The 12,864-nt window shown below is 46.9% G+C and overlaps 1 protein-coding gene across 1 annotated transcript; it reads left to right on the top strand.

Annotated features, from left to right (window-relative positions):
- Positions 1–6,497: 6,497 nt before the first annotated feature.
- On the top strand, positions 6,498–11,064 carry LOC123185412 (U-box domain-containing protein 11-like). The gene is made up of 2 exons (XM_044597293.1): positions 6,498–7,692; positions 9,845–11,064. Exons 1-2 carry the CDS (start codon positions 6,763–6,765, stop codon positions 10,916–10,918), a joined length of 2,004 nt encoding a protein of 667 aa, XP_044453228.1. The 5' UTR covers positions 6,498–6,762; the 3' UTR covers positions 10,919–11,064.
- The last annotated feature ends 1,800 nt before the right edge of the window (positions 11,065–12,864 follow it).

Raw genomic sequence — 12,864 nt, 5'->3', positions numbered from 1 at the left:
GTCCCCATGACTCACAGTTACTTCCAAAACCAGTTTGCAGGTGTCGATAATACCGAGCAGGTGACGCAACCGAGCTCAAGGAGGAGCTCGATGAAGATCTCGTTCTTTGTGTGGTTTCGTTTCAGCTGATCAGTAGTGGAGCCCAGTTGGGACGATCAGGGATCTGTGTATCATTTGGGGTAGTCTTCTTTTATTTTGGTTCCGTAGTCGGAACTTGTTTGTATCTGGATGATGTTATGCTTTATTCATGTATTGTGCGAAGTGGCGATTGTAAGCCAACTATGTATCTCTTTCCCTTATGTATTACATGGGTTGTGTGAAGATTACCTCACTTGCGACATTGCTTTCAATGCGGTTATGCCTCTAAGTCGTGCTTCGACACGTGGGAGATATAGCCGCATCGAGAGCGTTACAGGGCCGTTAATAGGCTTTCCATGGGCCGGCCCGCCACCTTTTGACCAAGTCAAACAGGCCGGCCTTTTCACAGGAATGGGCCTCTGTTGGGCCGTGCCACGTGTCGACGTATCATAGGCGCCTTCTGTCCAATGAGTGGATGACATCTGTCCCAGCGATGAGCCGACATGTGTTTCCTCCAGCCAATGATGATTTTACACATGGAAAATCCCCATTGGTCGGGGCTGTTAACGGGTTATCGGATCCAAAACCCGACCCGATAGCTTAACGACGTTCTGTTACGGTGGATGCCACGTGTCGGTCACCCTTGACGAAAGCACTTCTATGACACGCGATTTATCGTCATGGAAGTGGACACTTCTGTGATGATAATTTTGGTAATGTCATGGAACATTTCTACGATAACACATGTATGACTGTCTTGATTCTGTCATAAAATCATATGGATGTATATGCATGACAGAAAACGCGACCTACTGTGACAAACACGTATATCACGGAAGTGTATTTATTTGTAGTGTTGACACTTCTGTGATGATAATTTTGGTAATGTCATGGAACATTTCTACGACAGCACATGTATGACTATCTTGATTCTGTCATAAAATCGTCATGGATGTACATGCATGACAGAAAACGCGACCTACTGTGACAAACACGTATCATCACGGAAGTGTAATAAAGGTCCATATCACAAGTGGCAATATAAAGTGACGTTCTTTTGCATTAAGATTTTGTGTATCCAACCACAAAAGCGCATGACAATCTCTGCTTCCCTCTGCGAAGGGCCTATCTTTTACTTTTATCTTCTACCTTATATAAGAGTCATGGTGATCTTCACCTTTCCTTTTTACATTTTATCCTTTGGCAAGCACAATGTGCTGGAAAGATCCAGATACATATAGCTAATTGGATGTGAGTCTGCATGAGCTATTATTGTTGACATTACCCTTGAGGTAAAACGTTGGGAGGCAAAACTATAAGCCCCTATCTTTCTCTGTGTCCGATTAAAACTCCATACCCATAAATATTGTGTGAGTGTTAGCAATTGTGAAAGACTAAATGATAGTTGAGTATGTGGACTTGCTGAAAAGCTCTTATATTGACTCTTTCCTATGTTATGATAAATTGCAATTGCCTCAATGACTGAGATTAGAGTTTGTTAGCTTTCAATGAAGTTTATGATTCATACTTGAAATTGTGATTGAATTGTTACTTTAGCATAAGAGATCACATGACAATATGATGATCATGATGATGATGCTCTAAGAATGACAATATATATGTTGCTGCTCTAAGAATGATCACATGACAATATATATGTTGCTGCTCTAAGAATGATCATGATGCCCTCATGTCCGTATTTTATTTTTATCGACACCTCTATCTCCAAACATGTGGACATATTTTTCGATTTCGGCTTTCCCTTGAGGACAAGCGAGGTCTAAGCTTGGGGGAGTTGATACGTCCATTTTGCATCATGCTTTTATATCAATATTTATTGCATTATGGGCTATTATTACACATTATGCTACAATACTTATGCCTATTCTCTCTTATTTTACAAGGTTTACATGAAGAGGGGGAATGCCGGCAGCTGGAATTCTGGACTGGAAAAGGAGCAAATATTAGAGACCTATTCTGCACATCTCCAAAAGTCCTGAAACTCCACGGGAGCACTTTCCAGAATATATAAAAAATATTGGGCGCAAGAAGTACCAGAGGGGGGCCACCCACCAGCCACGAGGGTGGGGGCGCGCCCTACCCCCTGGGCACGCCCCCTGCCTCATGGGCTCCCTAGTGGCCCTCTGATGCCCATCTTCTGCTATATGAGGTCTTTCGTCCGGGAAAAAATCATAAGCAAGCTTTCGGGAAGAAACTCCGCCGCCACGAGGCGGAACCTTGGCAGAACCAATCTAGGGCTCCGGCAGAGCTGTTCTGCCAGGGAAACTTCCCTCCGGGAGGGGGAAATCATCACCATCGTCATCACCAAGGATCCTCTCATCGGGAGGGGGTCAATCTCCATCAACATCTTCACCAGCACCATCTCATCTCAAACCCTAGTTCGTCTATTGTATCTAATCTTTGTATCCAAACCTCAGATTGGTACATGTGGGTTGCTAGTAGTGTTGATTACTCCTTGTAGTTGATGCTAGTTGGTTTACTTGGTGGAAGATCATATGTTCTAATCCATTATGCATATTAACACCCCTCTGATTATGAACATGAATATGCTTTGTGAGTAGTTACATTTGTTCCTGAGGACATGGGAGAAGTCTTGCTATTAGTAGTCATGTGAATTTGGTATTCGTTCGATATTTTGATGAGATGTATGTTGTCATCCCTCTAGTGGTGTCATGTGAACGTCGACTACATGACACTTCACCATTGTTTGGGCCTAGAGGGAGGCATTGGGAAGTAATAAGTAGATGATGGGTTGCTAGAGTGACAGAAGCTTAAACCCTAGTTTATGCGTTGCTTCGTAAGGGGCTGATTTGGATCCATATGTATCATGCTATGGTTAGGTTTACCTTAATACTTCTGTTGTAGTTGCGGATGCTTGCAATGGGGGTTAATCATAAGTGGGATGCTTGTCCAAGTAAGGACAGTACCCAAGCAGCGGTCCACCCACATATCAAATTATCAAAGTACCGAACATGAATCATATGATCGTGATGAAAACTAGCTTGACGATAATTCCCATGTGTCCTCGGGAGTGCTTTCCTTCATATAAGAGTTTGTCCAGGCTTGTCCTTTGCTACAAAAAGGATTGGGCCATCTTGCTGCACCTTATTTACTTTTATTACTCGCTACTCGTTACAAATTACCTTATCACAAACTATCTATTACCGATAATTTCAGTGCTTGCAGAGAATACCTTACTGAAAACTGCTTATCATTTCCTTCTGCTCCTCGTTGGGTTCGACACTCTTACTTATCGAAAATCTACGATAGATGCCCTACACTTGTGGGTCATCAGGAACCGTCAGAGGGGACCCCATCCCTGCCTGGTCCTAGAGCACTAGGCTGGGAGTCAGCTTGGTAAGAGGCCCCTCAGCCTAGACACCGTCAGTAACACCCCGACGAAACCCACCGATTCCTGGCCGTTGCGCCCGGAATCAAGAATGATCCACAGATCAACACTAGTCCTTCCTGCACAATTTGTCCTCACTCATGCACACCCATGATCAACTTTCTAGTCGGTCACCCATCCTCAAATTTCTCCAAGCCAAGCACAGTTAAGTTTGAGGTTATTTTTGGAGAGGCTCCCTAAAAAGAAGGCACACCTTGTTGATATGAATAATTAATCATTTCTATTAAGCCGAGATGTCACATACATATCCCTCAAAGGAACTGATGTCCACGTTGGCCTAGCAGGAACGTTCCTTCTTGACACACATCCGTGCACGCCAATGCCAACATCCACACATGTGCCCCATGTTTGCACATGTTCGTGTAACCATGAGGGTCAGCTCTGGTACCAATTGTAATGCCCCGACCAAACCTGGCTGTTGTGCCTGAGATCTAGACAGGTGATACATCTCAAACATATCTATAATTTTTTATTGTTAAATGCTATTGTGTTATCATTTTTATATACTTTTTATAGCAATTTGTATTATTTTTCTATACTAACCTATTAATTTAGTGTCCAATGCCAGTTCCCATTTTCTGCTTGCTCTTGGTTTCAAAGGAAATCAATATGTATGGAGGTCAAAATATGTTGCTGGTTTAACACTATTTTTTTGGGCAACAAGAAACACTGGAAGCCCTAGGAAGCATCGAGAGGGGGCACCAACTGGCCACATGGACACGTGGTGCGACCAGGGGGTGGCCACGCCACCTATCCATGTGGGGCCCTTGGTTACGCCTTGACTTGATTCATCGTCCTAAATACCGAAACCATCCGTCTTTGCTCTAGAAGAATTTTATCGCCGCCGCAAGTCTCTGTTCCGAAGAGATCCCATCTGGATCCCTGTTCAGGAGTCTTGCCCGAGGGAGGAGCCATTGGAGGATGCCTCTTTATCAACCTTGTTGCCTCCATGACCATGTGTGAGTAGTTCCTGAAGGACCTACGTGTCCATAGTAATAGTTAGATGATTCTCTCTCCCTCTCTCTCTCTCTCTATGGATCTTCAATACCATGTCCCCCTTCCTTCTTGTATGATGGGGTTCAATCTGATGTAATTTTGTGGTGTGTTTGTTGGGAAATGATGAATTGTGAGTTTATGATCAGATTGTTCATTGAATCATATTGAATCTTTTAAAGTTCCTTTGTTGTATAACTAAGTAGACATTTATGCTTTTCAATCTATTTGTCTTCTTTGGCCAAGATTGATTAGTAGATCTTCAGAGGGAGTGGTACGTAGTAATGGGTTAAATCTTGAAGTGTTCTATATTCTAGTGATAAAATGGGGACACGACATGTATTTGTATTATTGCCACTAAGGATAAAACGATGAGCGTTTGACCTTATTGCTAGATTTCTTCATGTCTACATTATGTCATCTTGCTTATTGTGTTACTCTGTTTCTTGTAAACTTAATACTTTGAGATGCATACTGAATAGTGGTCTTCGGGTGGATTAATAGTAATAGATGTAGTTGGAATAACGGTCTACTAGTCACGGACGTACCTGTATAAGATTATGCCATGAATGATCATAGTTATAGAGATGACTATTTTTGTTAATGGCCCAACTATATTTTGTTAGGGCTATTTTTGTCAATGGCCCAACTATATTTTGTTAGGGAAAACTTTGTTTTTGCCACTCTAGTTTTTGCCAACTTTGCTTAAGCCACTCTAGAATTTGACATTTCACTTTCTCCACTCTTAGATTTTGACAATATATCACTTTTGCCATTCCGTGGCAAAAGCAAAAATTTTAGAGAGGCAATTGTGATACATGTCAAAAGCTAAGAGTGGCAAAAGTGAAATGAAAAATTGTCGTTTTTGCCACGGAATGACATTTGTGATGTATTGTCAAAAGCTAAGAGTGGCAAAAGTGAGATGTCAAATTCTAGAGTGGCATAAGCAAAGTTGGCAAAACTAGAGTGACAAAAACAAAGTTTTCCCCGAAAGTACATTTCTACGCCGAGGAACAAATACTCCTGGTGTGAACAGTAACATCAAAAAAATAGAAAAAATATTTAAAAAATTCTGAAATTTTTTTGTGACATACTTCCACAAATTTTTGTCGCGTATGCAAAATTTCATTGCGAAATCACATTTGTGGAAGGCATGCCGAAAAAAACAAAATCAGAGCTCCAAAATGCTTTTGTAAGTAATATTTTCAGAGCATCGATTTTTTTTACCATACCTTCCACCAATGTGATTTTGCGACAAATTTTTGCATGCACAACAAACATTTTTTAAAGCATGCCACAAAAAAATTCAGAATTTTTTGAATTATTTTAAAATTTATTTGATGTTACTGTTCACACCAGGAGCATTTGCTCCTGGGTGTAGAAACTCCACGTCCAGTTTTCCCTTACTTCATTGGCATGGATAGGTCTGGCCAAGTGAAGTCGCCTACTCTTTCGGTCATGCCTTCTCCGTGCTAGCAATGCGATTGTGAGAAGATAAAGTAGAGAAAGATAGATTGTGGGTCCCATAAACTATGCTTGATTGTCATGCCACGCGAGTGCCAAATATGATTGGCCTGCACAAATCTTGAGGGCAGAATGGACGTCTGCTGTTGCCTGTTGGTGATCCTGGACCAGGACCCGTTAAGCCTCCAGTTCCCCGCGAAAAAGCATAGCAGAGACCGAGCTCCACATAGCTCGTTATTTCTTTTCAGTGAAAATACTATTTTCACACATTGAAAAAATCTAAAAAAAAGTATATACATAGATATTTATTTGTAGTATACATGTATAAAATTTCATGAACTTTTATGTTAACATGTAATGTATACAAAAAAGATAAATACACAGATTATAATGGGCTTTATCTTTGTTGTTTTTGGGCCAGATATTTATCTTTTTTGTGTAGCATGCAAATAATCAAATTACCTGATGAAACTTTTTTGTAACTTGACGAACAGTCATATGTATTTGTATAAAAAGATTTGATATTTGTTTGAAACTTTTAAGTATATTCTGATTTTTTTTTTGATAAAACGGGCTCCATGGAGCCCGGCCTCTGCGACGCCTCACTCCAGTTCCCCGCCTCCTCTTTCCGGTTACAAAAGGAAGCCATCCTAGGCTGGTAACCTCCACTCCGTTCGCAATTTCACATCCATCTTGTTGCCGCCAAAAGCCAAATTCCCCCCAAGCCCTCCCCCTCCCACCCCACATTGCGCCTGCCAAGAAGAGGCCAAGAACGCGAGGAACGGCGACGCCCATCAATGGACGGCATCCGGGACTGGACGGAGGAGGGGATCAAGGAGGAGGAAGAGCCCGGCCTGCGGAGGCGGGGGCGGACAGCGCGGGCGCAGACTCCTTCGGCTGATCATGGGCCCCTCAAATTATTCGGAGCGAGGTCGAGGTCGCCGTCCCCTCCGCCTGGAGCCGGGTCGAGGTCGCCGTTTCCTAGGCCTGGCGCCGGGTCGAGGTCGCCGTCTCCGCCTGGCGCCGGGTCGAGGCCCGTCCCCCACTCGGTGCGGACGCGAAGGTCCGCAAGGGTGACGGTTGTCCCTGCGGCTGCAGATGGTGCCGGTTCTGGCGGCACAGGTGGTCCTGGAGGATCCTTCGACTGGGACCTCGGTGCCATGGAGGAGACCGTCTCCTCGACGAGAGATCAGAGCGCGAGGCCGAGGCTGGTCCCTCCACCGGATACCAGCACGAGCTCCGCTTCCATCACAGGAGGTCGAGAACAGGAGGTGGCGGCGGAACGGGAGTTCTCCTTCCCTCCGCTCGAGGCGCCGCCGAAAGTTGTCGACGCGGCGGAGGTTCTTGGCCAGTTCGCCGCCCAGTTCTTGGAGGCGACGATGGGCGCCACCGCAGGCCCCAGGACGGAGAAGATCAAGAAGGAGCTCCTTCTCGATCGGAAGGTGGTCGACCTGATGGGGCTAGAGAGGTGGTTACGAAAAATGGAGGCGGTTGCCGAGCTCGCCTGGTTCACGGACCTGTGCTCCCACGAGGAGAAAGCGGTGCCCCCGCTCGAGCTCTTCGAGTGCGCATTCCGGGCTCTGGAGGCCGCCCGGTCCGACGAACTCCACCGTTGCAGCGCCGATGCCAGGAGGTTATGGATTGGTCCAGTGGCCGTGCCGGAGTTCTTCCTGTGCCCTTTCTCCAAGAAGTTCATGGAGAAACCAGTCGTCATCGCCTCTGGAAAGGTTCGTCAAATCTTTCACCTGCTCTCTGAGATGTAGTACTTCTTGTGCCAGTTGCGTGCTGTTTGTGTTGTTTCACTTGTTTGGGAATTGGGATTAACTAATGCAATGGTTCTTGTAACATTTGAAGTACTTCTCATCTTGTAAGACCAGATTGGAAACTCTTATCTAGGTGAAATGTTCAGGTTAGTTCAGACTTTGAAGTTAGCATGATTTTTATCTCTATGAAATCTTGTTAGATTGTTGTGTCAGGGTCAGTTGAGATCCTTAAAGTTTGCTTACTCTTCAAGTCTCTCTTGAGTCTGTTTCTGAAGAATTTTGAGTATTGTCCTTTGGATCATAGGATCTCGCTGAGGATCAGACGTACTATAATTTGTCTAGTTCATATAACAGAATTTTGGTTCAAATATGTGATACTGGTTGGGAACTTGGGATACTTACTGGATTGAGGAAGAAATTTAGAAGTGTTTCTGAAACCAAAGCATTTTATTAGTTGCGGACTTGGGGTAGTTCAGCATGTTGCATTGAGAATAATTCAGAAGCTTGATATGTAATTATATCGTTGTAACGTGATCTATAAAAGTTGAACTTCTCACTAAAATTTGATCAGATAATATCCCTGAAGTTAAATCCAGTGAAAAACTAGTGTGCTGCAGTGGAGTTACTTCTTGGGCCAGTTGCGTGCTGTTTAATTTGTGCTGTTTCACTTGTTTGGGATTAACTAATGCAATGGGTCTTGTAAAATTTGAAGTACGTTTACTTAATTCCTTCTGTTTGGATCATGGATGCGCACTGTTTCCATCTTGTAAGACCAGTTTGGAAACTCTTATGTAGTTGAAATGTTCAGGTTAGTTCAGACTTTAAAGTTAGCATGATTTTTATCTCTATATCAAATCTTGTTAGACTGTTGTGTCAGGGTCAATTGAGATCCTTAAATTTTTGCTTACTCTTCAAGTCTCTCTTGAGTCTGTTTCTGAAGAATTTTGAGGATCTCGCTGAGGATCAGACGTACTAATTCATACAGCATTTTGGTTCAAAATTTCAGATACGTGATACTGGTTGGGAACTTGGGATACTTAGTGGATTGAGGAAACTTTTTAGAAATGTTTCTGAAATCCTAGTGTTTTATTAGTTGTGGGCTTGGGGTAGTTCAGCATGTTGGATTGAGCATAATTCAGAAGCTTGAATGTAGTTATATAAAAAAATAACTTTGTAAAGTGTGATCTGTAAAGGTTGTACTTCTCACCAAAGTTTGATCAGATAATATCCCTGAAGTTAAAGTGAAAAATAGTGTAGTGCAATGGAGTTACTTGTAGCTGGGATCAATCTGATAAAAAAACTGTTGTGTTAAAAATCTCACAGATAGTTTTTCTGCTGACAATATGATTTCATTTGTTTGGATGTGTTTGTTTTGGATGAGATGATGCAATGGGTGTTGTACTGTTGTTCTTGATTTTCTCACTTATTTATTAGTGTTGGATGGGCATTGTATTCATCTTTTGAGACCACTTTGGAGATGGTGTGATTGAAATGCTTTGACTTTCCTGTTAGCAAGAGTATTTCTTATCTGACCACGAAAATATGTAATGCTATTGTTTCTACAGATTCAAGAACTCAGATTGATTTTCATCATTCCTCACTATGATATCTTGTTTGGTTGCAGTGCAAATGTTAACTGAGAATTAGAGATCCTTTGTGTAGAACTGTAGATGCTTGCTTGTTGAGTTCCTAGAGATGTTTCTGAAGAGTTTTGTGTTGGATCGTAGGATGTCGCTGATATATGGTTGTGTTTGTTCAAATAAGGTCGTGCTGCTATACTGATCAGGATACTAGTGGATATCAATCTCATAGGAGGATCTGTTAGAAGGGTTTCTGATACCATAGCGTTTTATTAGTTCTGGGTTGGGGCATTCTTTCTTTTTTCCTCCCAAGAAAACACAAAAGCTTTATGTCTCGATGCATTTGAAAAAGAGAATGGCAAAACAAAACTCCTATTGCTTGTGTTTTGTTAGCGTGTCTTGTTCGCTGCATTTTTTACTACTCTTCTTTAATTGTCGACACTGAATGTTAATAGAACTGTTGTAATACCTGAGCTGCATTACTGTGAGTTCTTCTTTTTTGTACTATGTTTCATCTCCTTGGTTGCTGGCTGCAGACCGTTGATCAGTCTGAACTGGAGAAATGGTGGAAGAAAAACAAACGCATGTGTCCAGTTACCGGCGAGGTCCTCACGCACAGCATCTTCATCCCTGATCCGCTCATTGCGCTCTACATTTCGCGTTGGCGTGCCTCAAACAGGATCAGTGATCTGGCAGCACCCACCGATCCACCAGCTATCTCTCCCGAGGAGGAAGCCCTGTTCAAGGAAGTCACCCTCTTGGCCAACTCCCCCAGGAGCTCTAAAGAGGATTACGAAGCTGTCCTGCGCCTTCTCGCCGGCCAGGAGCGGTGCTCATTCCTGCATCTGCTGGGGCGCAGCCCAGGGACAATAACCAAGCTCGCCTGCGTCCTGCCGGAGACATGCCTGGAGCCTCACCCTGAGCTGGACGACGTCGTCCTGGAGATCCTTGCCAGGGCAGCTTCCTACAGCCCCAACAAGGAGGTTTTCGGAGACGACCGGTACGCCATACCCGTGCTGATCGCGAGGGCATTGCTGGGGCCAGTGCCCACGAGGGCCAAGTGCGCTCGGATCCTTGGGCTGCTGGCTGACAACTACTACAACAAGATCAAGATCGGTGAGCTTGGAGGCTTTGCTCCACTGATGGAGCTGCTGCTGGTGGGAGACATTGATGTGAAGAAGACGGTGGCGGTGGCGCTGGCCAGCCTGTGCGAGGCCGAGGAGAACTGGAGCAGATTTGTGCGGGAGGGGGTGGCGGATGCCGCCATATCTCTGATGCGGAACCACAGGCTGGTGGACGAGGCTCACAGCATCTTGTTGCAGGTCCAGGGCTTCCACCTGGCCATGCAGGACATCATCGACAAGTTGGAGTCGTTCCCCGACGACGGCGACGAGATGTGCAAGGATATGGTTGATCGGCTCTGGCGTAGCTTCATCGCATCATCAACACCATCTGGTCGAGCAAGACAAGCTGACAACCACCCTCCCGCGGCGGCGTCGTCATCGTCATCAACACCATCATCCTCAGAGGACGATGTTGAGGCTATCGTTTCATGGCTGCAGAGGAGGTCGTACAACCCCCGGACATACAGGTGGAGAGACTATCGCTGATCCGTTCATATTCATGGTGTAAAGAAGCAATCAACAGGCTAAAAGCAGCAGTACGTAGTGTTAGACTGTATATACGTAGCCTCTGTATTGTAACGTTGTATTGTACCCCTTGGGTACCTCTATATAATGAGATAGCCACACCCCGGTTAGGGGCGTCGTGCAGTTTCCAAAATATCTTGTTTTACATGGTATCAGTTTAGGTCACGATCACGATGTCTTCCGCTGCTCCCGCCGCCGCCGCCGTCGCGCCGACCTCCGTCGCCGTGGCCGCCGCCGCGCCGGTCCTTACCCCTTCTTCGCCGTTCCTTGCCTCTGGGCCTCTCGTGGCGGCCTATGGGGCCCCGCCGCCGCCTGGGTCCCCGATCCAATCTCGCCCGCATGGCGAGACCTCGGGTGACCTAGCCCCAGTCGCGGCCGATGCCGCCGCGCCGCCGCTCTACGGCGCCGCCCCGCCGCCGGCCTATGGCGCTACCGCGCCCTCGCCCTACGGCTACTACCCGTATGGCGCGCCTCCGATGGCTCCTGGTGCTCCGCCGCTGCCGCCATCCTCGTGGCCGGCGTTTGGTGCGCCGCCTCTACATCAACCACCGGCGGCGCCACCGAGCCACCCCTATGGATCCTCGCCGTTGCCGCCCCAGCACCCCTACGCAGCCTACCCAGGGCCGCACGGGGCTGCGGCCTCCTACACAGGAGAGGCGGCTGCCTCGCTACAGCCGTCGTACGGGGCTGCGGCCGCGCCACAGCCGCATCCTCCCGGGGCCGCGGTCGTCCCGCCCTACGGGGCCCACGCTGCTGGTCCTCCCGGGTTTCCCGCCCTGTATCCGGTGTCTGCTGCTCATACCGACCCGGTCGCCGCGTCGTCACCGTTCTACTTTTCACATCTGCTACCGGTGAAGCTTGCGCCGGATAATTACTTGTCCTGGCGTGCCCAGGTGTTGCCTCTTCTGCGGAGCCGCTACTTGGAGGGATATGTTGACGGGTCCATACCGTGTCCACCACCCCACCACCCAACGTACCACACCTGGGTGGCCCAGGATCAGGCCATCCTCTCCGCCATCCAGTCCTCGCTCACCCCGAGCGTCTTGTCGCTGGTCATCTTCGCCGCTACATCCCGGGAGGCGTGGGCGGCGCTTCACACCAGTTTTGCCTCTCAGTCTCAGGCGCATGCTCACTCTATCCGCACCGAGTTGGGTGAGACGAAGCTTGGTGACCTCAGCATCACCGACTACTTCAACAAGATGCGGGGTCTCGCCGACACATTGGCCTCCATCGGCCAGTCGCTACAGGATCAGGAGTTCACCACCTTCGTACTGAATGGGCTTGATGATGATTATGACAATCTCATTGAGAACGTTCACGGTCGCGATGACCCGCTACCACCTCGTGAGCTCTACGCCCGTCTGCTTGGCCGCGAGCAGCGCATCAAGGCGCGCCGAGCCTCTCCCAGTTTTGCCTCCGCCAATACCGCAACTCGCGGCAAGCCTCAGCGGTCATCTTCATCCGGAGGCAAACCAGCGCTGCCCTCATCACCAGCTTCGAGGGGCAGCGCTCCGACCATCACAGGTGGTAACCGGCCCGTGGCGTGTTGTTCTTCTTGTGGTGCCCAACAGGCGTGCCAGCTATGTGGCTTGGAGCGCCACATTGCCTCTCGCTGTCATCGTCGCTACAAGCAGGATTTTCTGGGCCTTGGCAACAACGGAAAGGGGAACGACAAGCAGACCGCCGCTACTGTGACGAGTCATGATCATGGTCGCACTCCGTCATACTCCGTTGATCCTGCATGGTACATGGACACTGGAGCTACCAACCACCTCACCGGTGAGATGGGTAAGCTCTCTACTCAGGAGCCATATCGCGGTCATGATCAGGTGCACACCGCTAGTGGAGCAGGTATGCGCATCTCTCATGTTGGTCAGGCTTCTCTCCTTGCACACAACTTTCGCACA

Source organism: Triticum aestivum, chromosome 2A (genome assembly GCF_018294505.1).
Source record: "Triticum aestivum cultivar Chinese Spring chromosome 2A, IWGSC CS RefSeq v2.1, whole genome shotgun sequence".
Classification (NCBI taxonomy): domain Eukaryota; kingdom Viridiplantae; phylum Streptophyta; class Magnoliopsida; order Poales; family Poaceae; genus Triticum; species Triticum aestivum.
This window is presented reverse-complemented; position numbering and strand designations above follow the sequence as displayed.